We start from the raw sequence: 25,624 nt of genomic DNA, 5'->3' as shown, positions 1-25,624 counted from the left end.
AATTTTATCGCCAACTACATGTAGAAACACTGATATATGTACATTGTCATGCGACTCCACGCATGTTAATTCTAAAAATTCCAATTCACTATACTATTAATTTGCTAAAAATCAAAACAGAATATAGCCACTAACATAACATCGACGAAAACGACAAGAAACGAAACTCTCAACGTTTCGAGAATCCCGCGCTATTGAAAATAATTCGCTTACAATATGCATTCAGCAGCGTATATGCACAAATTATTATATCACGATTATCCCAATAAAGCAAATATCTAATTTCTCTTTCAGTTTAATTATCAAGCAAAAATATTGATCATTAACTTTTCCAATGATTGGGATGTTAAAAATAGTTGTTTGTTTGAATATCATCTTGCATTGGAACTATTTTGTTTATCGGAAGCGTCTGCTTTGGCGCTGTTTGGTTTTTTGTTTACTGTGCTATTTATAGTAAGACAGTCGATCATGATGCCTATAGCCAGGACTGCTTTCAGCAAAGCCCGGCTACAAATTACAGCAAGAATAAAGCCATTTCATCCCCTTACCCAAACCTGAAAAGAAGAAAATTTTCTATCCCATTTAAATCCAAAAATCGACTTGTTGATACCCCAAACAGAAACACTGCAAAAAGTCCCCAGTGTGCATTATTAGATAATGATTGGACATTGAGTGAAGCCTATGGTCATAAAGAAATCCAACATATTGGTCTAATAATACGATTGTTAAAGAATAGTTGCATCGCACGTTACTGATGATGGGAATCGTTGCATCATACGTTACTTCTAAAAACCCATGTTTAAAGCGATTAAATAAATATTTTCATCATAATTCTTGAGTGAAACGGAAAAACAACGAATTTTCATCATGGTAAACTTGTAGCTGATCTTGTAACTTGATTGGAAAAAAAAGTTCTATGAATAAATCGAACTTTTAAGCCTCTTTATTATGAAAGAGCAAAGTGTTTAAGAAAACGGCGCATCAACACATTGTGCGTTATGTCAACAGATGCCTGTGTCATTCCTATAATGCAACGGCTAACACAATTAGGGCTATTTTGCGTTTAAGGCATACAAATAAGACATTAACTTACCTTGGTCGAATTTCCATGTAAAAACTCCATAAGGAATCGTTTCATCATACGTTACGGAATAATTGCATCATAGTAACGCTATGGCACGGTGAAAAAGGGAATAGAAATAGATCCCTTTTTTCTTCTTCTTCTTCCTATCAAGTGAAGAGCCGCTGCTGCGGCATTTTCTCACTTTGATAAAAAACGTGTACATGAGGGGGGAGTTCTTCGATCCTATATGGCTTAATGATACGTTCACCATACTGTATACTGGGAGTTGGTTGCATGTGAAATATTTTCAATAACTTTTCAGCTAATAAAAAGCAAGATTTGTTTGTGAAACACTGATGCCATGTATGGCAGCTTATGACGAGGGTTGACATTTCTCAAATGCAAGTTAAACTCCAAGGTCAAGGTCAAAATTGCTGTTACCTATAATGGAAGGTCTTCTCACAAGAAATACACCTGTGAAATATGAAAGCTAGTACTCACGGTTCAAAAGTTATGGTCAGGGTTAAATAAAAGGTCTTGTCACAAATAATATACCTGTGATATAAGAAAGCCCTAGCAATAATAAGGTCAAGGTTACGAGGTCAAATTTTGTGGTACCAATAGAAAGTTCTTGTCACAAGAAATACACCTGTGAAATATGAAAACCATGGCTCAACCCACTCATAAATTATGGACAAAGTTGTCAAAGTTTATGCGGACAGACAAACAGACAGATCAACCTCCATGAAGAACAGGGCAAAAACTACAGTGTATATACATGTATATACCTACGATTGATCATTCTTTGATCACGAGAGCATAAAAAATATTCAAACATATAATAATTTCTTTTATTTATACATTTTTTGTACTGTATATCTAAAGTTTTTTTCCTTTTGACGACTTTGATTTAAAAATGAAAAAAAAATGTATACTAATTTGGTATATTTCCTTTTTATTATTTAGGGAAAATTTTGATTTTCTTCTGAAATCATTTGAATATCATGTTCCTGGTAAATATATAATAAGGTCAAGAGTATAGAAACATGAATAATCAGCATAGAAATATCTTGTTCAGTGTATTCTTTTTCTGTGAGAACGAGAAGCGAGATTTCAACTTTTTTTTAATGGAATGAGGAAGTGAAGATAAAATTCCTGATAAAAAATTTAGACAGAGAGTTGTCTTTCTTTGATACCAAACCACCCGGAAGTGCTTTACTGTTTGTAAATATGGCGTCTGCAAGTTTACCTGCTCGAAGTAATAGGGATGATTCCATCAAAAGAACAAAGCGACAGACTGCCCTGGACACTCTGGTGTCAATGGGGTTTCCCAGGAACCGAGCGTAAGTATTAAAATTGAAAGATGGCATGCCTCTTGCTATGAAACACGACCAACAGGTGCGCGAATATCGTGCTTATCTGCACTGTCACTTTTTTAGCTATTCAAGTATTATCTGATCATGCATAAATTAGTTTATAGCTTTAAATGGTTATTCAGAAGAGGTAGATTTATATATTTATTTTAGCTTAAACTTTTCTTAAATGCATTTTCTCAATGTACAAAAAGACACAGTTATGAAAACATCATTACATGCACTGTGGAGAGCTCTCTCTAGATATGAGTCTATGTTGTCTCCTTAGCCTGTTAGCTGCACTAGGCCATGTAGGCCCAGATCAAATTTTGTCTATAGATGTTTTCTGTATATTTAAGGCATAACCCTAAAAGAAAAAAAAACAAAAACAAAACTGAAATCCTATAGCTGGATTAAGCTATTTTGAAAATATTAATTTGGGTTTGTCTGAAATTTCGTTTCCACACGATATCTCGAGAACCCTTTGAGCTTTTGCAATGAAATTTAGCATAGCAACTCCCTATGGACTAAAGAAGACCCCTATTGATTTTGAGGTCAAAATGTCAAAGGTCAAGGTCATAAATAAGCAAATTCTGTCTGTAAAAACACTTTCGTTTCCACACGATATCTCGAGAACCATTTGAGCTATTGCAATGAAATTTTATATAACAACTCCCTGTGGCCTAATGAAGACCCCTATTGATTTTGAGGTCAAAAGGTCAAAGTTCAAGGTCGTAAATTTATACATTCTGTCTATGTAATTTTCATTTCCAGGCGATATTTCAAGAAGATTTTGAGCTTATGCAATGTAATTTTATACCAAAACTCCCTAGGACGTCTCTCGCCCCTCTCAAAGTGCCCCGCCCCGTTTGTTTTATTAGTATTTATAGTATTACATGGCGCTATTTTTAGCACAGGGGCATGAGGAGAGTTATTGCATAAAACAGGTTCTACTTTATATTCTTATTACATCTATTAGAACTGTATATAAAAAATCAAACACCATGGATTGTGTAAAATTTTGAGAAAACATATGAAAACATGAATATATACATGTATGTGACTTCAGGCATATACTTTTGTCTATGTGAAGCGACTCCGTGGTCTGGTGGTTATGCCTCTCGCTTCAAATGTGAGAGGTCAACGTAACATTTTTTTTAATTTTTTTTTTTAAATACTTTTTTTTTTTACTAGATGATAGTATTGAGCATGTGAAATGAAAAATTTATGAGGTTATAAATCATCATTACAGTGTGATAAATATTCCATATAAAAAAATCTTCTATACACATAATAAAGAATAAGCAATCAAATCTTTGTATGAATATAATACATGTAAATTTCCTTCACATACATGTATACATTTAATAATTCTACAAATTCAGTAGAGAGGGGGGGCTTATTGTTTTTCTTGAGACTTTTATATATTTACTAAAGTATATAAAATTACATTATATTGTGAAGGGCAAGAGTTATGTAACATAAAGCTACAGAAGAATCATAAATAAAATTCCAGGGAAGATGAATACTCTACATTCCTAGTACATTTATACATGTACATGTACTTCGATACTGATTATTAAAACACTACACAAGGTACGGGAGGGGGTGCTATAGAAGCACTTTTAGTGAATTGAATTGTAATGATATCAGATCATTTAATATGTACAATGAACATACATGTAAAGTTTAGGATTCAGTAAACTTCACTATAGAAATGAAATTCCATAGATAGGGTGTATGATCCATTGTTAAAATGACTTTCTAACCTGTTGATTGAGGGCATGTCCCAGGACACAGATTGTTCTTTCTAATTATAGTAAATATTGCTGTGAACAAGTCATATTTTTGCTATAATTAGAAAAATACACTTAAGTTCTAGCTTTTTTTAATGAGTATCAACATGATTAACAAGTTTTGAAATTAACTTGCACTTTTTGTAGCATTTATTATAAAAACAAAAAGAGTTTTAAATATATTTTAAAGGAAATACAATGTAGTAATATTACATGCATTCACATTGATGATCAAATAGAAAAGTCAGCTCACTTATCGATAAAATGCATGTATTTCTTATTACATAGGTTTGACCATCATATATTATAATGAAAAAAATATTTTAAGAAAAACTCTATTGTAGAGAGAAAGCCATTGCGGCCACAGGAGATCGAGGAATTCAGCTGGCCTCTGATTGGTGAGTTATGTTTATATTGTATGGATACTCGTACAAATGCAGCTTTTTTGAGTTCAAAACTATTTATATCTATGTATAAATTTAAAGTCTGTTCAAGCTGATTAAACTGATTAAATTATTCTTTTTATCTAAAAAGAATAAGTACTCTGTTCAATGCACTGGCAAATATGTATTAACATATTGAACAATATTATAATAGAACATCAGTTTATTCATATTAAACAACTATTTATAACACATACAGTGTGGAACATTTCCTTAGATCAAAGTATCATAGAATTCCAAGAAGCTGTTTAAAGAACAATATATCTTTTTTAAAAGAGATCGAAGTTTGCCATAACATCCCCTTCCATTGCCTTCTTTCCTGTATTTGACAGTTATACTATTTCAGAAGGCTATTTTTAGGTGTTTTTCAGTATTACATTCTACCTAGGCTGCGATGGTCGTCCATCTCATTGGTAGACTGGGGATGGGGTCTGGGTTCATCCTCACATTCCTGTAGATCATGTTCAGTTCAACTGAATTTCCTTAGCTTTGTTTTTTTATGTGGTAGATGGTGCTATGTCCTATGTTGTTTTACTTCTCATTTAATCTGGTCCAAAGATACATTTCATATTTTTCTCTATGATTCTGCACTGCATTGGATTCCAAATATATTACAGACTTCTTGCTTTTAGTCAGAAATTTTGACCCTGCGTGCAAATTTAAGACTTCCAAAACTAAAGTGCATAGTACTCCAGCATGCTAGAGGTTCACGGCGAGATACTTTTGATTTGGTGCCACGTCAGAAGTAAATAAGGAGTCCATAGGGACATTAAGCTAGGCTCTTACTTGTAGGGGTATAGTGCACCATCTTTGCTAGCCAAGAAAGAAGAGAAGAGCGGATCTTCATCCTTGGCTAGCGGATCTTCACCCTTAGCTAGCAAAGATGATAGTGCACAGGAACAACATTCTTAGTGAAAAATCATACTAGATCACCAGACGATACAGAGTGTACCTATATTCAACAGATTATAAGACAGTTGTATACAGTGTATATACAAATTATAATTCAAAAATTTTTAAATTATTTGAGAGGCACCTGTTAAACTTAATCATTCAATTGGTTTTGCCAAAGTTGACTGTCATAAAATACTATGATCTGTCTTGTTGTTACAATTTTTTAAATTAATATTTCAAAACAGTAGTGGAATGTACATTACTATACATGTATTGTTCAGAGATTTTGACCCTTTGTAGTGTATTACATACCAGTACATGTATACATATAAATAGCCCAAGAGTGTGTCAGGCAGGAAAATGGAGACTGGTACTTCTTGATTTAGCAATCTTACCTATAAATAATCATATATATATAATCTATTGCTGTGTTTAGGTTTCAATTCTTCCTGAAAATAAGGAATTGATGAATCTGGAAAGTGAAATGAATTTTCAATATATCAGTCAAACAGAGTTCAGAATTAAGACCTTTATATCCATTCAAAGATTGCTTACATGTATCAAAGTGTGTGCATAAAAATTCATTGTCATATTTTCCTTGTATTCAAGTGAACATGATTTCAGTAAGGAAAATTTCACTGTCATTAATAAACTGTGACATTTAATGTACTTTTGACCCTGATTCAGCAATGATAAGATATTTGAACGATACCATGAGTAATAGAGCAGGAAGAATGCTCTTAAGCTACTGCTTGACATGGAGATTTCAATGGCTCTCCTTATAAAAATACAGGGCTTTTGTAAGAAAATGTGGCAATGTTATTCATTTTTGTGCTCTCAAACAATTCAATCATAATGCAGTGTTGTTGAGGAAAACTGATTCATATTTTTTTTTTACATTTATACACGTATTTACTTGTGTACATATGTAACATTTATTATATGGTCCCCTTCAAAGAATGGAGGGTATATTGCTTTGCTGCTTTCTGTTGGTCCACCATCAGTTTACATTCATTTTATTTGCAGAGGTTGCACATATTGAAATGAAATTTGGTATACAGATTTATCATAAAAATATCTAGGTCAAGATCTGTTCAGGGTACAATCAGACAATTTTGGACAAAGTCATGCCCCTTGGACTTATAAAATTAGGATAATTTGCAGTTTCCGTTCATTTTTTTCGCAGAGGTTGCATATACAGAAATGAAATTCGGAATACAGATTGATTTATCTTAAGAATATCTAGGCTAAATTCTGTTTTGGGATCAAGCCATTTTTGACAGAGTTATGCCCCTTTGACTTAGAAAAATTCCAATTAATTGGAGGAAGGAGACATTAGTGTTTTACAAACATTTCTTGTTTCTTTTGTCTCTATCTTTATATCTGTGTTACACTTTAATTTAACTTGTCACACTTCAGATTCAAGATGATGTCTCCTCTTAAAGGCTAGTAATAAGACTTAAAATACACTGTCAAATGTGTCTTAGCAGTAAATTGGTCTTCTCTGTTATATGTGATGTTATATATGTGACCTGGAAAACTGCATCCCATTAATCCTATACCTAGCTCTGTAAACTTGAAAGGAAATTTTCACCTTCCTTTGAGAGAAGTTATTTCCCTTTGATTATTCACTTAAGATATTAAGTAAAAAGGTGTAGCGGTAATGGACCATATTTTTAATTATTATTTTTGGCCCATGGACCTCATATTTGAAGAAAAAAAGATTGTTATAATTAATTCAAGCATCTTGCTGTGAAGATGTTTTAAGATTTTCTTATTTATTAGGTCACAAGAGGACTATGATCTCCCTTTGAGTAGGAGTAAGATTACTAGCGTAGCTTTGGTCCCTTGCATATTTTTTCTTGCCAGATATTTGACTTATGGAAAAAAAAGAAGATCATTAAAAGTTTATAGCAGCTGTCAAAAGCCTCTGATATCTTAATTGTCAGTAAAATACATCCTTGTTCTGTCTATTGTATATGAATAGAGATAGAATACCTTTGTTAGGATTGTCACCTGTATAAAGATATGTATTCATTTTGACTTCACAGAAAAGCATATCCACTGAGCACGAAATTTGTACCTAGTACATAATTAAATGCATATCTAACGTATTGTACAGAGATACGTTGTCATACCTATCTTTTATGGAAGAAATATTAGACAGAAGAATCATACATATTTCTATGGTACACCATGACTTGGCAATTGAAATTAACTGTATTACAGTGTACATTATTGTCAGTATTAAAGATTGAAGGTGATAGGGCTATATATTGTAGTTTTCCATATCAATTGAATGCCTCTAAGTCCCACACTTAGGTATTTTTTTGCACTTCTAGACTTATGAGATCTATATCAATAATGCTAGGATGATAGGGAGATCATGATGAAAAGATATGCACCAAGGAGAATCTTCAGTGTTTGTGTTAAAGAAATTAAGGGTTCCAGAGACTTTCACTTAAAGGGGAGAAACCTTATGCCAGGCATTTACATTTGTATGATCACATTTCAAAAATATTGGATGGGAGATTTTATAGGTCTTTAACCATTTCATGACTTTGATGTATTGACCTGGACAAGACCCAGGATGAGTTGTCAATATTTGTTATATTGACCTGCATATAACCCATGGTCACCTCTTCATAATTTAGAGATATACAGATGTATTGGCCTTCATAAGTCAAATGTTGGTCTATATCCTCCCAATATACAGTAATTTATATTAAAAAGATATGTTGATTGAGAGAATACAGGTATTGCAATGCATTCAAAGGTTATATAATTAAATATTTAATTGGTATCAAATATGCAGTATAACTAGTGCTAATTGTAACGGGGACCGTTACAGATGTTCCCCAAACGCTCCCCAACTCCCTTTTGGTGCCATATTCCCTGTAAGCTTCATTAAATAGGACAAAATCTATGCATTTGAGACTTAAACAACGCCAAGTTCATTCAAATTTTAGCATTGCATGCGTGCGCATGTGAATGCATGTGCGTAATGACCATATCATCTTGTCTACACAATCTATATATTTTTATATACTAAATATTAAAGTATTTAATCCAAAAGTATTAAAAAAATACGCTCATTCAGGTGTATTTTTGATTTTACTCATTTCACGTGCACACACGTGCATACATGAGCATTGTGACTATATCTTCCTGTAGAAGTCCATTACATCTATCTATGTTCTAAATCCCACCCCGTTTGGTTGAGAACCAAGGGAGTTATAGCTGTTTTATAATTCAGCCAATCAGATTACAGCGCACGTATACGCACGTGTAGGCATGTGCATGGTGACCATACCTTCTTTTAGAAGTTCATTATATCTATCTATGTTCCAAATTCCATCCTGTTTGGTTGAAAACCAAGGGAGTTATAGCTCTTTAAAGTTTAAGCCAATCAGATTGCAGCACACGTGCATGCACGTGTTTTCATGATAATTGCTATATATCATGTTGTAGGATATCTTAATGCATGGCTATATTCAAAATTTCATAGGATTTCGTCGAAAAACAAGAAAGACATAGAGACTTTAGTTTCAGCCAATCAGAGCGAAGCGCACGTGCATGCACGTGAGGTCTTGCTATTTTGACCATGTCATCTTGTCTACGCTACTAATATATCCTTACATTATAAATTTCAAAAGATTTCATCCAAAAATAGAAAAGTTACTGCTATATCCAATATATTGGTCATTTCACGTGTTGTACGTGCGCGCTCTTGCAAGCATGTGCGCGCAAAATGGCATGTTGACAATGTCATCTTATCTACATTTATAATATGTCTATATATTCTAAATATCAAAGCATTACATCGAAAAATGTAAAAGTTACGGCAATTTCAAGTATATTGGTCATTTCACGTGTTGCACGTGCGCGCTCTTGCAAGCACGTGCGCGCAAAATGACCTTCGTTCCGCAAATCTACATAACATGCCTACTTACCCTAAAAAGGTTTCCCCTTAATCGGATGTGTACTTTACAAGATCATTCGCGGACAAAATTTTCCCGAGAAGAAAAATAATAATAATAATAATAACTAGTGCTAATTGTAACGGGGACCGTTACAGATGTTCCCCAAACACTCCCCAACTCCCTTTTGGTGCCATATTCCCTGTTATCTCTATTAAATAAGAAATACTTTATGGAATTTAGACTTAATCAAGGTCTTCCAAGAAAAATACAAAATATATTAAAAAAAAAATAGGCATTGCACGCGTGTTCATTTGCGTAACGACCATCTTATCTTGTCTACACTATCTAAAATTTTAATAATATCAAAGCATTTAATCCAAAAGTATTAAAAAATGCACTCATTCGAGTGTATTTTTTATTTTACTCATTTGACGTGCACGCACGTGCAAGCACGTGCATAATGACTACACCTTCTTGTAGGAGTCCCTTATATTTATCCAAGTTCTAAATCCCATCCTGTTTGGTTGAAAAACAAGAGAATTATAGCCATTTGAAGTTTCAGCCAATCAGATTGCAGCACACGTGCATGCGCGTGATTTCATGAATGTTTTCTATATCATATTTTAGGATATCGTAATGCATGACTATGTTTTAAATTTCAAAGCATTTCGTCAAAAAAACAAAGGAGATATAGCCATTTAAAGTTTTAGCCAATCAGATTACAGCACGCGCGCATGCGCATGCTTTTATTAAAATTTTAATACATCATGCTGTAGATCTTCATAATGTAGGACCATGTTCAAAATTTCAAAAGATTATGACAAGAAACAAGAAAGATATTGAGATTTTAGTTTCAGCCAATCAGAGCAAAGCGCACGTGCATGCGCGTGAGATCTTGCTATTTTGACCATGCCATCTTGTCTATACTACTAATGTATCCTTACATTATGAGTTTCAAAGCATTTTATCAAAAAATAGAAAAGTTCCGACTATATCTATTATATTGGTTATTTCAAGTGTTGCACGTGCGCGCTCTTGGAAGCACGTGCGCGCAAAATGACCTTGATTCCGCAAATCTGCATAACATGTCTACTTACCCTAAAAAGGTTTTACCTACCTCGGACGAACAGTTTACAAGATCATTCCCGGACAAAAAAGTACCCAGGAAGAAGAAGAAGAAAAATAATAATAATAATAATAATAATAATAATAAGAAACAGAGTAAAAACAATATGTTCCCCAACTTCGTTTGGGGAACATAACTAGTGCTAATTGTAACGGAGACCGTTACAGATGTTCCCCAAACGCTCCCCAACTCCCTTTTGGTGCCATACTCCCTGTAATCTGTATTAAATAAGAAATACTATATGGAATTTAGACTTAATCAAAGACTTCCCAGAAGAATACAAAATATATTTAGATTTAAGAATTGCACGCGTGTTCATGTGTGTAACGACCATATTATCTTGTCTACACTATCTATATATTTTAATATACTTAATATCAAAGCATATAATCCAAAAGTATTAAAAATTGCACTCACTCGAGTGTATTTTTAATTTAACTCATTTCACGTGCACGCATGTGCACGTGAAAAGGTGCATGATGACTACACCTTCTTGTAGGAGTCCCTTATATTTATCAATGTTCTAAATCCCAACCTGTTTGGTTGAAAAACAAGGGAGTTATAGCCATTTAAAGTTTCAGCCAATCAGATTGCAGCACAGATGCATGCGCGTGATTTCATGAATTTTTTTCTATAACATATTATAGGATATCCTAATGCATGACTATATTTTAAATTTCAAAGCATTTCTTTAAAAAAACAAGGGAGATATAGCCATTTAAAGTTTCAGCCAATCAGATTGCAGCGTGCGCGCATGCGCATGCTTTCATGAAAATTTTTATATATCATGCTGTAGATCTTCATAATGTAGCCCTATGTTCAAAATTTCAAAAGATTATGACAAGAAACAAGAAAGATATTGAGACTTTAGTTTCAGCCAATCAGAGCGAAGCGCACGTGCATGCGCGTGCGATCTTGCTATTTTGACCATGCCATCTTGTCTATACTAATAATATATCCTTACATTATGAGTTTCAAAACATTTAATCAAAAAATAGAAAAGTTACAGCAATATATATTATATTGGTCATTTCACGTGTTGCACGTGCGAGCTTTTGCAAGCACGTGCGCGCAAAATGACCTTCGTTCGGCAAATCTACATAACATGTCTACTGACCCTAAAAACATTTTACCTTAGTCGGATGTGTAGTTTACAAGATCACTCGTGGACAAAATTTTCCCAGGAAGAAGAAAAATAATAATAATAATAAGAAACAGAGTAAAAACAATATGTTCCCCAACTTCGTTTGGGGAACATAATAAGAAACAGAGTAAAAACAATATGTTCCCCAACTTCGTTTGGGGAACATAATTATGGACTGCATAAAAATATTAAATTACGTTATATATCTCTCTCAGGAAGTAAAAATTCTAGCTAGATTTTCAATTTTTTTTTTAATTTTTTCATGAATCAATCGTTTTTTTTTTTTTTTTATTTATAAGGATTGAGAAAAAGGAAGTGTTTTTTTTTTCCTTTTTACAGAATGTTTTAAGTTTTCCGTTCATATGATGAAATTTGCTTTTGTGGTCAGTTAACTAGCTTTAAGAATTATTATGCAACTTACTTTTACAAAAGATTATGACATCACAATGTAAAACCTGCTAAAAATTAATTGATATATTATCTGAGCATACAAAGAAAACCTTGAATTTTATAGGAATAAGGAATAATATGGCATAAAATTAACAGTTATTTCTTTCAGTGTCACTTTAGAAGATTGATCCATTATGCTTACTAGGACTTTGTTGTAAATGATTATTGGTTAATAGAAAAAAATCCTTAATATCCCCCTATAATCAAATTTCGTTGTAGAAACCCATCGTCTCAAGCCACGGTCCACGATCCGAAGTCTGTGTATAACTCTCTCCTTCCCATGGCTGCTTGCATGATCTCAAAAAGTGTCAATCTTGAATATTTACACCTCTCTATTTTGGCATCATATTCAGTCAATGACAAGTTTTGTTTCCATCGCAATTGGAATAAACAATTTACATCAGCAGTATTCTACACTGCGATTGAGTATTGAAAGGTTAATTGCCATCAAAGTTCATTATCTGACTATGATTTACTCACATTGGTCAATACTTTAATTAATGAGCTACGAAATACTCTCCTCTCAATCAACCATGGCCAGAATGGGAGAGGATCATACATTTTGGGTGTGATTTGCGACGATGGTAATACCCTACATTTACTTTTGAGATTAGTATGACATGTTATTTAAGTCAAAAAATGAAATCAATTTACCGTATTAGTGGAAATTTTAGGGAGACACAAATTTAGCGATTTCTACTCAAAATCTGGTATGGTATTTTATTTTTAGCGAGAAGAAATTTTAGCGATTTTAAAATGCTAACTAAAGAAGCTATTACAAATAATACACAATTACATGTAATTATTAACGATTGTCGATATTCAATTTTAGCAATGTCAGCACCCTCGCTAATAATGCCAAAATTAAATCCTCGCTAAAAATTCTATTTAGTACCATATTTCATTATTGACCTCATTTACATGTATTGCTGAAAATGCACCAAATATTATAAGTGTAGTGAACATATGTTATCATCTCTGAAAGTATTTTGGATCAGATTTTGTATTTCAGAGTTAATGATTTTGATCCTACACTATCTGACTGTCACTGCTTATTACATTGGGAATTGTCTGCCAATTTTACAAATCTAGTAGAAAATAATCAAGATATGTGTAAGATGCAATTTATTAATCCACGTTTTATATGGTCAGAAGACTCAGCATTTAAATTTCAAGAAGCTTTAACCTCTGTAGACATACAGAAAGAACTGTTTGATTTGGCAAATTTGGAGGTTCAGAACTCACTATCCTCTGTAAATACTGCTGTAGACAAACTCCAGACTATTATTATTAATGCTGCCACTAGATCCTTGAAAAGAAATAAAACTAAAGCAGAAAAAAAGAAAACTAAAGCAGCACAAAGAAGCAAAAATAAGAAGTGGTTTGATGGAGACTTAAAACACATAAAAAATAAATTAATTAATATTGCTAGAGTTATGTCTCAATTCCCAAAAGATCCAATTATTAGAGGCAGATTTTTTAAACTCAGAAAACAGTATGCGAAATTATGTAAACACAAACGAATACAATATCAGCAGTCCCTCATTGCAAGGCTTGATGCTTTAAATGAGGATAATCCCAAACTTTACTGGAACCTTGTGAACCATCTTCTTGACAAAAATAATGCAGTAGATACAACTATTCATCCTGATAGATGGCTGGATCATTTTACAAAATTAAATGAAGTGAGAGAGTCATATTTTGACAGGCTAAATGAATTGAAAACGAAAATTTCTCAAATGGAAAATAAACAATGTTTTAACGAATTAGACTATACAATAAGTTCTTCAGAAATAGCAGAGGCAATTTCTTGTATTAAATATGATAAATCTCCTGGACTAGACAACATTTCCAATCATATGATTAAATATGGTCACAATGCTCTACTACCATCTTTAAGAAATATTTTCAATGCTTGCTTATCACATGGACTTTATCCCAAATCATGGGCCGAGGGATACATTACTGTTCTGCATAAGTCAGGGGATATCAATAATCCAAACAATTATCGTGGCATTACCATCACTAGTGCAATTGGTAAATTATTTAACAGTATTTTGAATAAAAGACTTGATAAATATCTAGAAAAAAACAAAATTATTAATGATTGTCAAATTGGTTTCTGTAAAAAGGCAAGAACATCTGATCACATGTTTATTTTAAGAACTTTATTTGAAACATATTGCTCTCAGAAAGAAGGACGACTCTTATGCATGTTTCATTGACTTTAGAAAAGCATTTGACACAGTAATACATGAAGGCATCAAAATTAAACTGCTAGAAATTGGGGTTGGATCTAAATTTTACAATGTAATTAAGAGTATGTACAATTGTAGTAGATCATGCATTAAGTTAAACAATCAAATCACTGAGACTTTCCCTATTAAGTTAGGAGTTAAACAGGGAGACAATTTAAGTCCAAATTTATTCAAAATTTTTATCAATAATCTTCCAGAATACTTCAATAATATAACTGATGATAATATTCAGTTACACGATAAATTACTTCATTGTCTAATGTATGCAGATGATATAGTTTTATTGTCCAAGTCATCAAAAGGACTTCAACAAAAACTTAATTGTCTTGATAAGTTCTGTACTGACTGGTGCCTTGATGTAAATGTTTCAAAAACCAAAGTATTAATCTTTAACAAAGCAGGTAGACACTTGAAAGAAAACTTCACACTAAACAAAGAACCTCTTGAATGTATCACTTCTTATAGATACTTGGGCATATAATTCACTGCATCTGGAAGTTTTACACTTGCTTAGGATGAACTTTACAAAAAAAGCTTCAAAGGCACTTTTTAAATTACAAAAAAAATTCCTATCATTGAACCCTAAAATAAACACAGCTTTACATGTATATGATCATACAATAAAACCCATATTACTTTACGGTAGTGAAATTTGGGGGGCCTTTAACACTACTACATCACGATTTAGAAATGGACCCATTGCACTGGATGAATTATTTTCTAAGTCACTTTGTGAGAAATTACATTACAAGTTTTGTAGATTTTTATTAAGTGTAAATAACAAAAGTACAAAATTTGCAGTCCTTTCAGAACTAGGTAGACACCCTATGAGTTTCAGTATTGTTCAGAATATATTGAAATACTGGCATAGGTTAGAGAATTTGGATGACACATATCCTCTATTAAAAGCTGCGTATACTACCTCGGTATCCAATTTCAATAAAAACAAATTATCATGGTTTGGTTCTATTGATATGTTTAAACAACTTCTTCCTCAGTTAACACCTCATCTGAAATCATCTACATCAACATTTAAATATCATTGTAAATGCATTCTAAATTCATATTTTCTTGAAAAATGGTATCAAAAGAAGGAAGAATTAAGTAATTGTGGGAAATTGGACACCTATTGCACAATTAAACAGAACTTTGGACTAGAACCTTATTTATTAATTTTAAGAAAGTTTGAAAAAAGAAAGATTCTAACAAAATTTAGAATATCTTCTCACAATCTGATGATTGAAAAAGGTAGACATTACGGTATTCCAAGAGAAGAGAGAATATGCCCCAATTGTAAAATAGAAGAGATAGAAGATGAAGTACATTTTCTTTTAAGTTGTCCATGCCATAGTCAATCAAGAATAAATTTACTATCCATGATATCTATGAGGTGTCATCTTTTAAAAGCTTGTCAAAAAATGACCAATTTTTATGGTTAATGAACTGTGAAGATGTTGATGTGCTGTTCAAATTGTGTGAATTCATAATCATGTATAGTTTGACAAATTCAAAATCATTTGAAGTACCTTAGTTGGATAATTATGCTACACTATGTAAAGGTGTTGTTGATATGTGTGTTGTATTATATACTCTACATTGAACAGAAGTGGATAACTTTAATACATGTATAATAACTATATACTATCCTTCAGCACTGACTCTTGCTGTCCATTGTAGTTTGATTTAATTAACACATGTGTCAATGTATAATTATTTATATAATATGTGTTTATTTCCATAAATTTTATGTCTGTTTATTCTACATGAGGCAGAAGTGGAATTCTGTATATCCTTTAGCACCGACTCTTGCTGCCTCCTGTTGATTTTTCAAAAATATTTTTATGTTTATTTATATTTATATATTTACATATATATGTATATCATGAATAATACTTATGCACATTTTTTTTTTTTTTTTTTTTTTTTTGTACAACAACCCGTCATGTATGTCTATATATGAAACTTAAAAATGCCACCAACATATATATCAGTATATATATATATACTTAATAGAAGAATTGCTCTTCACCACATGTTGTATTCTGTCTATTACTTTATTATGTTTATATGTAATTATATATGTTATATGTTTATGCCTAATGGGCCCTGATTGGTAATAAATTCTATTCTATTCTATTCTATTGTAAAGAGCCTACAAACACATAATTATAAGTATACATTCAAGTTTTTATCTTGAACACAAGATGCTTCCTTAAAGATACAACATGTATATCATGTATATACAGAAGATTTTGTATGGATATAATGAAGCTTGGTTGTAATAATGTGAGAAGTAGCAGCAGGAGAAATTCTCAGTAAGCCTTTTACTATTTACAAACCTGGATTGAACTTTTCAAAATGTCTAGACTTGATGCTATTTGATTTGTTGAATATCAGATTACTTGCACATTTGTTAATAGACTTAAATGTAAAATTGAAGCAAAATCTTTCGAAATATTTTGCTAAGATTGAAACTGTTCCAGGAGATTACATTACCTGATTATTGGTGTGAAAATCTGCAAGTTTTAATAATTATAAATACATGAATTTTACAACAATATAGATGTAGGTTTTCAGGATATTGTTTTCTTAGCATGGAAGTGCCTTAAAATGACTACATGTACAGTGAAAACTGTCTAGTCTGACACTTGGACAATCTGTTTCCCTGTGAATTCTGAACTTCATTTTGATTCCCATTTGACTTTCTGTTTAAATATTTTCACACTGTGTAATCTGATACCCTGTGTATTCCCCCATCAAAAAAAAAAGTCTCTCCTTGCATGTGGAATAAGAGAGGCTTTACTGTATTTTGATTTTTTTTTGCAGGCTCTTGTCACATGTAGATGACCCTACCCTGGATGATGGCACCCCCAGGGAATATGTCCTCTATCTGTGTCCTAACGGTAAAATGCAGGACGAACTCAACAAATTCTGGGAGAAGAGCCTCACCCACTGTGGATGGAACGGGGCGCATTCCTACTTCCCTCACATTACCATGTGTCCATTCTTCACAGTGAGTTCAGTGGATCAAATTTTACAGGCTTATAGTTTAAAGAATGTATAGAAAAATATTCTATAAGTAATCAGACAGGATTTTTTTATGGCAAATTTGGTATAACTTGCCATTTTGGGATTCAATTATTTGAGATCTTGAAAAAGACACCTTTGCAGCTCTGCTGTCTTTGAATGCATAAGAGAATTTTCTATACAAGAAATATCTTTTGATTCAGTAAAACTTTGTATCAAGGTTGATTTTTAAGAAATTTTTAGGTTGATGACAAAGATGTAGGATTTTTGAGTGAGAGCTTTGTAAAGCTAGAGAACAAACTCAGACGGGCCCCAGATACTCTGAAGCTCGATTTCTTTAGTCAGATGAATTTTATTGGATTATTTGTGAAGGATACCATGTATGAATTCCTACAAGAATGTGTCTCAATGTTCAGCAAAGAATTAGCCAAAGGAGGTAATACACTGATGTATTAAACATTGCTACATTTAATAAAAAATACAGTCAAACCTGTCATAGCAACCACCTGTGTTTTATGACTTCCTGTCATAAATGTATGGGGCCTTTAAATTTCCCTCCAAGATTTTCTATCAATATTGAACTGATTTAGTTGTCTCCCTGTCCTACATGACATATAACCCTCAGTTTCAACCCTCGATCAATTTCTAACCTAAAAATAAGTGACTTTCAGCCTTGCTTGTCACGTGACCATTTTAGAACCTGCATTGATGGGTCATCTAAAACAGGTTTGACTGTTGCCAGGTTACATTGTATGCTTGCTCAAGAGTCCAGGACAGTTTATAATTACTGAGACACTTCATGTAAATGTATTTCTGTTTATAACTGAAATACATCATTTACTGGCACATAAAAGCAGGAACACCACTTTTATATTGATAAATGCATTTAGATAGTTGAAGTGGTTATATATAGTAAATACTTGTAGTATTTTTGTATGCTGAGTAAATAGCTGGTACCAAAATACAGAGGAAAACCTGGTGATAAAAAAATTAAACATTTCCAGTTAGAAAGTAGGAAAATGACAAGTTGCACTTTTATGAATTTTTATGTAAATATGTGAAAATTGGTACAAAAAATTGCTTTTGCGATAAGATTTTTGTATACTTTCTAAACATACGAGGGGTGTTAGAAAAGTTCGCGGACAAGTTTTATTGTGAGCGCGCTATTTCCACGAAACCGGTCAAACTTTGCAGATAAAATCTTTACCTTTTCTCCAATTAATATACAAGAATTTGGTGCTCTCCGATGATTATTGAAAAATATACAGCTTTTTCTTTTTGATAAATCTTGCTTCACGGAGCATGCTACATTTTGGCACGTTTACATCACAAAGACTCTTCATTAAAATTAAAAATTGCACAATTGTACCGCAAAGAGTTTTCTGATATTTTACCTGCCGCTATAGTATTCATGAAACGTCACTGGGAGAAATTTTGAACTAAATTGGAGGGTATATGACTGTTTTATAGCCGTTTTTAACTGATCAACGTTTAAAAACACAGCCAAAAATCGGAACGTCATTTAGCGTCATGGAGCACTGCACTATGTAAAAATTATGTATGCAGACTGGAAAATGTCTAAAAAGAGATTAAAATGTTCAAGATGCTGCCGGGAATATCCTACACCTACAAAGGACAAGTTTTCAAATGGTTGTAGCTTCATAAGAATGGAAGGATTAACATTTTGAATGATTACCTCCATCGATACTTCAATACCCCCGTATCGCATGGACGTTGCGTTGCGCCTATATGGTTTTGCATAGTTTCCATACCTGATCGATTAACTGCATAGACTTTTTTAAAGATCTCAATAATATCCGAATCAGTACAAAAGACATTATATAAAAGAAAAGTAATATGTCTTGATATAGATATTCAATTTTAAAGTAGAAAATAGATAAGAAAAATCTGAAGAAATGAAAGATTTATAGAACACTGCGACAAAACTTTACCGGTTGAAATCTGGTTGTCACGGGTTGAAATCTGGTTGTCACGTCGCCTTTCAAGTGATTGCTCCGTGAATCCCATGACCTCATAGTAAAAATCGTTGTAAATTTTCAAGATTTTATTATATGAACCTGATTTTTTACATACCAATAAACAAAATGTAGAAATTTATTCAGACATAGGTCATACTTCACAGTACAAAATAGATTTTCCGTAATTCAAAGTGTCCGCGAACTTTTCTAACGACCCTCGTATATGAAGATTAAAGGCAGAGCATCTTCTCTCAAATAACACATTATTGCTTGTGAAACTTCCATTATGCATTCACTTACTCACCCACCCACACACAAACACACTTTTATATTCCTTTCAACTTCAGTGCAGAGTGATAAAAAAATCTTCCTGGAATATATGCAATAGATTGGTCCTGTAGATAATTTGTTATAAAAATTGTCAATAACTGGTAAAGACAGATGTTTCCCTTGTTAGTACCTAATCATAGCTTGGTTGAGAGAAATAAATTATTCTGAGTAATCTTTGATGTACTAAAATTAGGTACCCTTAAATTATATAAGATGCTTAAATACTGACTGCTGAAAATTACGTAAACTGACAGAAGAAGTGTTTTCACTTTGAAAAGATACACATTCTCAAGATATACAGTTAGACCTTGTTATATCAATAGGATGAACATGAAACTGTATATTAATACTTAATTTCAAATTCATCTTTGTATAAATCAAGCAAAGCTATTTACCAGACTAACATTATAATTGTATCATTCATAGATTTAATATTTATTTTTGAAGTCATCGAAACAATTTAAAATAAAATTCATTTTTCTTTTAAGGGGTCAAAGTTGAGCCCCACAAGAAACAGCTTCACTTGACCCTGGCATACCAGTACCCACCAGAACAGCACGACAAGCTCCTGAAATACGCCAAAGAAATAGACCTGGGGGTGGACGTTAGATGGGACCTCAGACTGTATTCCAGGGATCCCAGGGCGGGCAGAAGTGAGGTATTTATATACTCTAAATGGTGCCATTTTCAAACTCTTAGGAGGTCAGTTTTGGATCTTGTGCTCAAGGTTCAAGGTAAACTTTCCAAAAATGCAGGTCAAGGTCATGTTGTTTTTTTAGCTCACCTGAGCTGAAAGCTCAAGTGAGCTTTTCTGATCACATTTTGTCCGTCGTCTGTCTGTCCGTCTGTCTGTCTGGCTGTCTGTCTGTCCGTCTGTAAACTTTTCACATTTTCGACTTCTTCTCAAGAACCACTGGGCCAATTTCAACCAAACTTGCCACAAAGCATCCTTGGGTGAAGGGGATTCAAATTTGTTCAAATGAAGGGCCACGCCCTCATTCAAGGGGAGATAATTGGGAATAAATGAAAATTTGGTGGTATGTTTTAAAAATCTTCTTCTCAAGAAGCACTGTGCCAGGAAAGATGAAACTTATGTGGAAACATCCTCAGGTAGTGTAGATTCAAGTTTGTTCAAATCATGACCCCCGGGGGTAGGGCGGGGCCAAAATGGCCGACCAAAGTTTTACATAGAAATATATAGGAAAATTCTTTAAAAATCTTCTTCTCAAGAATAGCCAAGCCATAAATGATCATATTTATTCTGAAGCATCCTCAGGTAGTGTAGATTCAAGTTTGTTAAAATCATGACCCCCGGGGGTAGGGCGGGGCCAGAATGGCCGACCAAAGTTTTACATAGAAATATATAGGAAAATTCTTAAAAAATTTTCTTCTCAAGAATAGCCAAGCCATAATTGATCATATTTATACTGAAGCATCCTCAGGTAGTGTAGATTCAAGTTTGTTAAAATCATGACCCCCGGGGGTAGGGCGGGGCCAGAATGGCCGACCAAAGTTTCACATAGAAATATATAGGAAAATTCTTAAAAAATCTTCTTCTCAAGAATAGCCAAGCCATAATTAATCATATTTATATTGAAGCATCATCAGATTGTGTAGATTCAAATTTATTAAAATCATGACCCCCGGGGGTAGGGCGGGGCCAAAATGGCCGACCAAAGTTTTACATAGAAATATATAGGAAAATTCTTAAAAAATATTCTTCTCAAGAATAACCAAGCCATAATTGATCATATTTATACTGAAGCATCCTCAGGTAGTGTAGATTCAAATTTGTTCAAATCATGACCCCCGGGGGTAGGGCGGGGCCAGAATGGCCGACCAAAGTTTCACATAGAAATATATAGGAAAATTCTTAAAAAATCTTCTTCTAAAGAATAGCCAAGCCATAAATGATCATATTTATACTGAAGCATCCTCAGGTAGTGTAGATTCAAGTTTGTTAAAATCATGACTCCCGGGGGAAGGCGGGGCCAAAATGGCCGACCAAAGTTTTACATAGAAATATATAGGAAAATTCTTAAAAAATATTCTTCTCAAGAATAACCAAGCCATAATTGATCATATTTATACTGAAGCATCCTCAGGTAGTGTAGATTCAAATTTGTTCAAATCATGACCCCCGGGGGTAGGGCGGGGCCAGAATGGCCGACCAAAGTTTCACATAGAAATATATAGGAAAATTCTTAAAAAATCTTCTTCTAAAGAATAGCCAAGCCATAAATGATCATATTTATACTGAAGCATCCTCAGGTAGTGTAGATTCAAGTTTGTTAAAATCATGACTCCCGGGGGAAGGCGGGGCCAAAATGGCCGACCAAAGTTTTACATAGAAATATATAGGAAAATTCTTTAAAAATCCTCTCAAGAATGTCAAAGCCATAATTGATCATATTTATATGGAAGCATCATCAGGCAGTGTAGATTCAATTTTGTTCAAATCATGACCTCTGGGGGAAGGGCGGGGCCACAATGGCCGACCAAAGTTTTTATTAGAAATATATAGGAAAATTCTTTGAAAATCTTCTTGTCAAGAATAGTAAAGCCATGATGGGTCATGGGACTACTTTTTGATTTAAACTTTTTAATAATAAACCAATTTCTACTTTTTCCTAGCCACAGTGTTCAGGTGAGCGATGTGGTCCATGGGCCTCTTGTTTACAGAGAGCAACAGGGGCTCGTAACATAAAGGTTGCTAAGTTTTTGACTTAATTAAGTAGGGTCGTAAGTACGGTTTAGGTATAATCTTAGGACCTGCCTAAGTACTACTAAATAAGTATGTCTTAAACCGTAACATAAAGCGAGCTAAGCTAGGTCATAGCTAAGTCAAACTTATGTTAAAAATATTTCATATGAGTCAACGTATGGTTTTTAATTTTTAGGTCACCTGAGTAAACTCAGATGACCTATTGCTATCCGTTTTCGTCCGTCGTCGTGCGTCGTGCGTTGTGCGTTGTGCGTCGTGCGTTAACATTTGAACATTTTCAGCTTCTTCTCTGCAACCACTGAACCAATTTCAACCAAATTTGGCACAAAGCATCTATGGGTGAAGGGGAACAAAAATTGTGAATTTCATGATCCCTGCCCCCCAGGGGCCTGAGGGGTGGGGCCAAAACCACTAAAATTAATGCAATCTTTAAAAATCTTCTTCTTTACTCCTGGGCACCAAGCAGTCAAACTGTATGCATAATTGTAATCAGCAATGAGTCCTCTACCAAAATTGTGAAATTCATGGCCCTGGTGTCAGGGGTTCTAGTGCTAGGGCGGGGCTAAATAAGTAGGTAGTGAAAATGCATTATTTCTTTGAAAATCTTCTTCTCTGCTCCTGGGTATTAAATAAAGTAACTAAGTACATAGTTATGATGAGCAAGAGTGCCTCTACCAAAATTGTGAATTTTATGGCCCCAGGGTCAGGGGTTTTGGTGTTAGGGCGGGGCTCTATTGATTATATAGTGAAAATACATGAATTCTTTGAAAATCTTCTTCTCTGCTCCTGGGTATTAAATAAACTAACTAAGTGCCTAGCTATGGTGAGCAAGAGTGCCTCTACCAAAATTATCAATTTTATGGCCCCAGGGTTAGGGGTTCTGGTTTTAGGGCGGGGCTCTATTGATTATATAGTGAAAATATATGAATTCTTTGAAAATCTTCTTCTCTGCTCCTGGGTATTAAATAAACTAACTAAGTGCATAGTTATGATGAACAAGAGTGCCTCAACCAAAATTGTGAATTTTATGGCCCCAGAGTCAGGGATTCTGGTGTTAGGGGTGGGGCTCTATTGATTATATAGAAAAAATACAGGAATTCTTTGAAAATCTTCTTCATTGCTCCTGGGTATTAAATAAACTAACTAAGTGCATAGTTACGATGAGCAAGAGTGCCTCTACCAAAATTATGAATTTTATGGCCCCAGAGTCAGGGGTTTTGGTGTTAGGGCGGGGCTCTATAGATTATATAGTGAAAATTCATTTAATCTTTAAAATTTTCTTCTCTGCTCTAGGGTATTAAGCAGATGAACTACCTATATAGTTATGATCTACAAGGGCCCTAATCTTCCAGAATTGTGAATTTCAAGGCCCCAGGGTCAGGGTTACCATGGGGGGTGTACTTATATACTGAAAATGAATGAATGGTTTGAAATCTGCTCCTTGGTATTAATCAAATATCAAGGCCTAAGGGTCAGGGGTTCATGTGTGGTAGGGGCACTACTGATTATTGCTGAATATAACTGATTAGTTGAAATGCATTTTTTGTTCCCCTACCTTGTGTATGGGTATTAAGTAAACAAACTAAGCAATTGCTAAGTGTATTGTTATGATGAATTAAATTTAATCACTGGAAAGTTGTTGCATAATGCTCAGGTGACCTATAAGGCCCATGGGCCTCTTGTATATAGATATATTGCTAAAAGTGATTCAGTTAAGGTTTTAATAAATTATACATATTAAAGTTGACGTCCTTGTCTATCGGTTTAAGTTATGTTAGATTAGATTTTGTATTAAAATTATAATTATGTTATAAATTATTCGGAACGTTTGGAAACAAATACCGCACGGTCAGAAAGTGGCGATTTGTGGTTCATTGTAAATATACGACAATTGTTTTATCACCTGAGTTGTTTTCATGCAGTTTACATGTTTTGACAAATGTTCACTTACCCTGTTATTATCGCAGACAAGAAAAGATAATCGACCATCTATCTACTTAAAATTGAAACTCTAAAAAGAACAATGCATGTTGAATTCCCGCTATGTATCAGGCCATGCATGTCAAAAGGAAAAACTGCAGAAGTTTATGATATACTTGTTTGCAATTTAATCAAGGATACAAAATAACAAGAGGCCCACGGGCCTTATAGGTCACCTGAGCATTATGCAACAATTTTCCAGTTATTGAATTTGATTCATGTTTTAAGCCAGATGCTATATGACATTCACAATTTTGAAAGAGGCACCATTGATCATCATAACAATACACTTAGCAGTTGCTTAGCTTGGTTACTGAATACCCATATGCAGGGTAGGGGAACAAAAATGCATTCCAACTAACCAGTAGTGCCCCTAACACTGTGACATAAACCCCTGACCATAGGTCCACACATTGCACAAATTTCAAAAAGGCACCCTTAATATCAAAAAATAAATAAATGTTTTATAAATACAAAAGAGCAAATTTCAAACAATAAATTCATTTTCAGTATATAAGTAGAGCCCCCACCCCACCCCTGACCCTGGGGCTTTGAAATTCACAATTCTGCAAGATTAGGGCCCTTGCTCATCATAACTATAAAGGTAGTTCATCTGCTTTATACCCAGAGACAAAGAAAAAAATTTTCAAAGATTTAATGTATTTTCATTAATATAATCAACTGAGCCCCGCCCCCTAACACCAGAACCCCTGACCCTGGGGCCATAAAATTAATAATTTTAAAAGAGGCATTCTTGCTCATCATAACTATGTACTTAGTTTATTTAATTCCTAGGAGCAGAGAAGAAGATTTTCAAAGAATTCATGTATTTTCAATATATAATCAATAGAGCCCTGTCCAAACACCAGAAACCCTAACCCTGGGACCATAAAATTCACAATTTTGGTAAAAGCACTCTTGCTCATCATAACTATGTACTTAGTTAGTTTATTTAATACCTAGGAGCAGAGAAGAAGATTTTCAAAGAATTCATGTATTTTTACTATATATAATCTATAGAGCCCCGCCCTAACACCAGAACCCTTGAGCCATAAAATTCACAATTTTGGTTGAGGCACTCTTGCTCATCATAACTATGCACTTAGTTGGTTTATTTAATACCTAGGAGCAGAG

The 25,624-nt window shown here is 33.6% G+C and overlaps 1 protein-coding gene across 1 annotated transcript in view; it reads left to right on the top strand.

Annotated features, from left to right (window-relative positions):
* Window positions 1-2,235: 2,235 nt before the first annotated feature.
* LOC134252485 (ecdysteroid-phosphate phosphatase-like) overlaps window positions 2,236-25,624 on the top strand; it is a 43,997-nt gene continuing 20,608 nt past the window's right edge. The window contains exons 1-5 of the mRNA XM_062734977.1: window positions 2,236-2,406; window positions 4,556-4,609; window positions 17,276-17,462; window positions 17,720-17,912; window positions 20,274-20,443. Coding sequence (XP_062590961.1) covers window positions 2,294-2,406; window positions 4,556-4,609; window positions 17,276-17,462; window positions 17,720-17,912; window positions 20,274-20,443 — 717 coding nt within the window. The 5' untranslated portion in view covers window positions 2,236-2,293. The remainder of the gene's footprint in view (window positions 2,407-4,555; window positions 4,610-17,275; window positions 17,463-17,719; window positions 17,913-20,273; window positions 20,444-25,624) is intronic.

The sequence above is a fragment of the Saccostrea cucullata genome, unplaced genomic scaffold, assembly GCF_032062105.1.
Source record: "Saccostrea cucullata isolate Sc308-1 unplaced genomic scaffold, CSIRO_AGI_Scuc_v1 ctg1, whole genome shotgun sequence".
In the NCBI taxonomy this organism is placed as follows: domain Eukaryota; kingdom Metazoa; phylum Mollusca; class Bivalvia; order Ostreida; family Ostreidae; genus Saccostrea; species Saccostrea cuccullata.
Note: the sequence above shows the minus strand (reverse complement) of the source record. Positions and strands in the feature narration are given on the sequence as shown.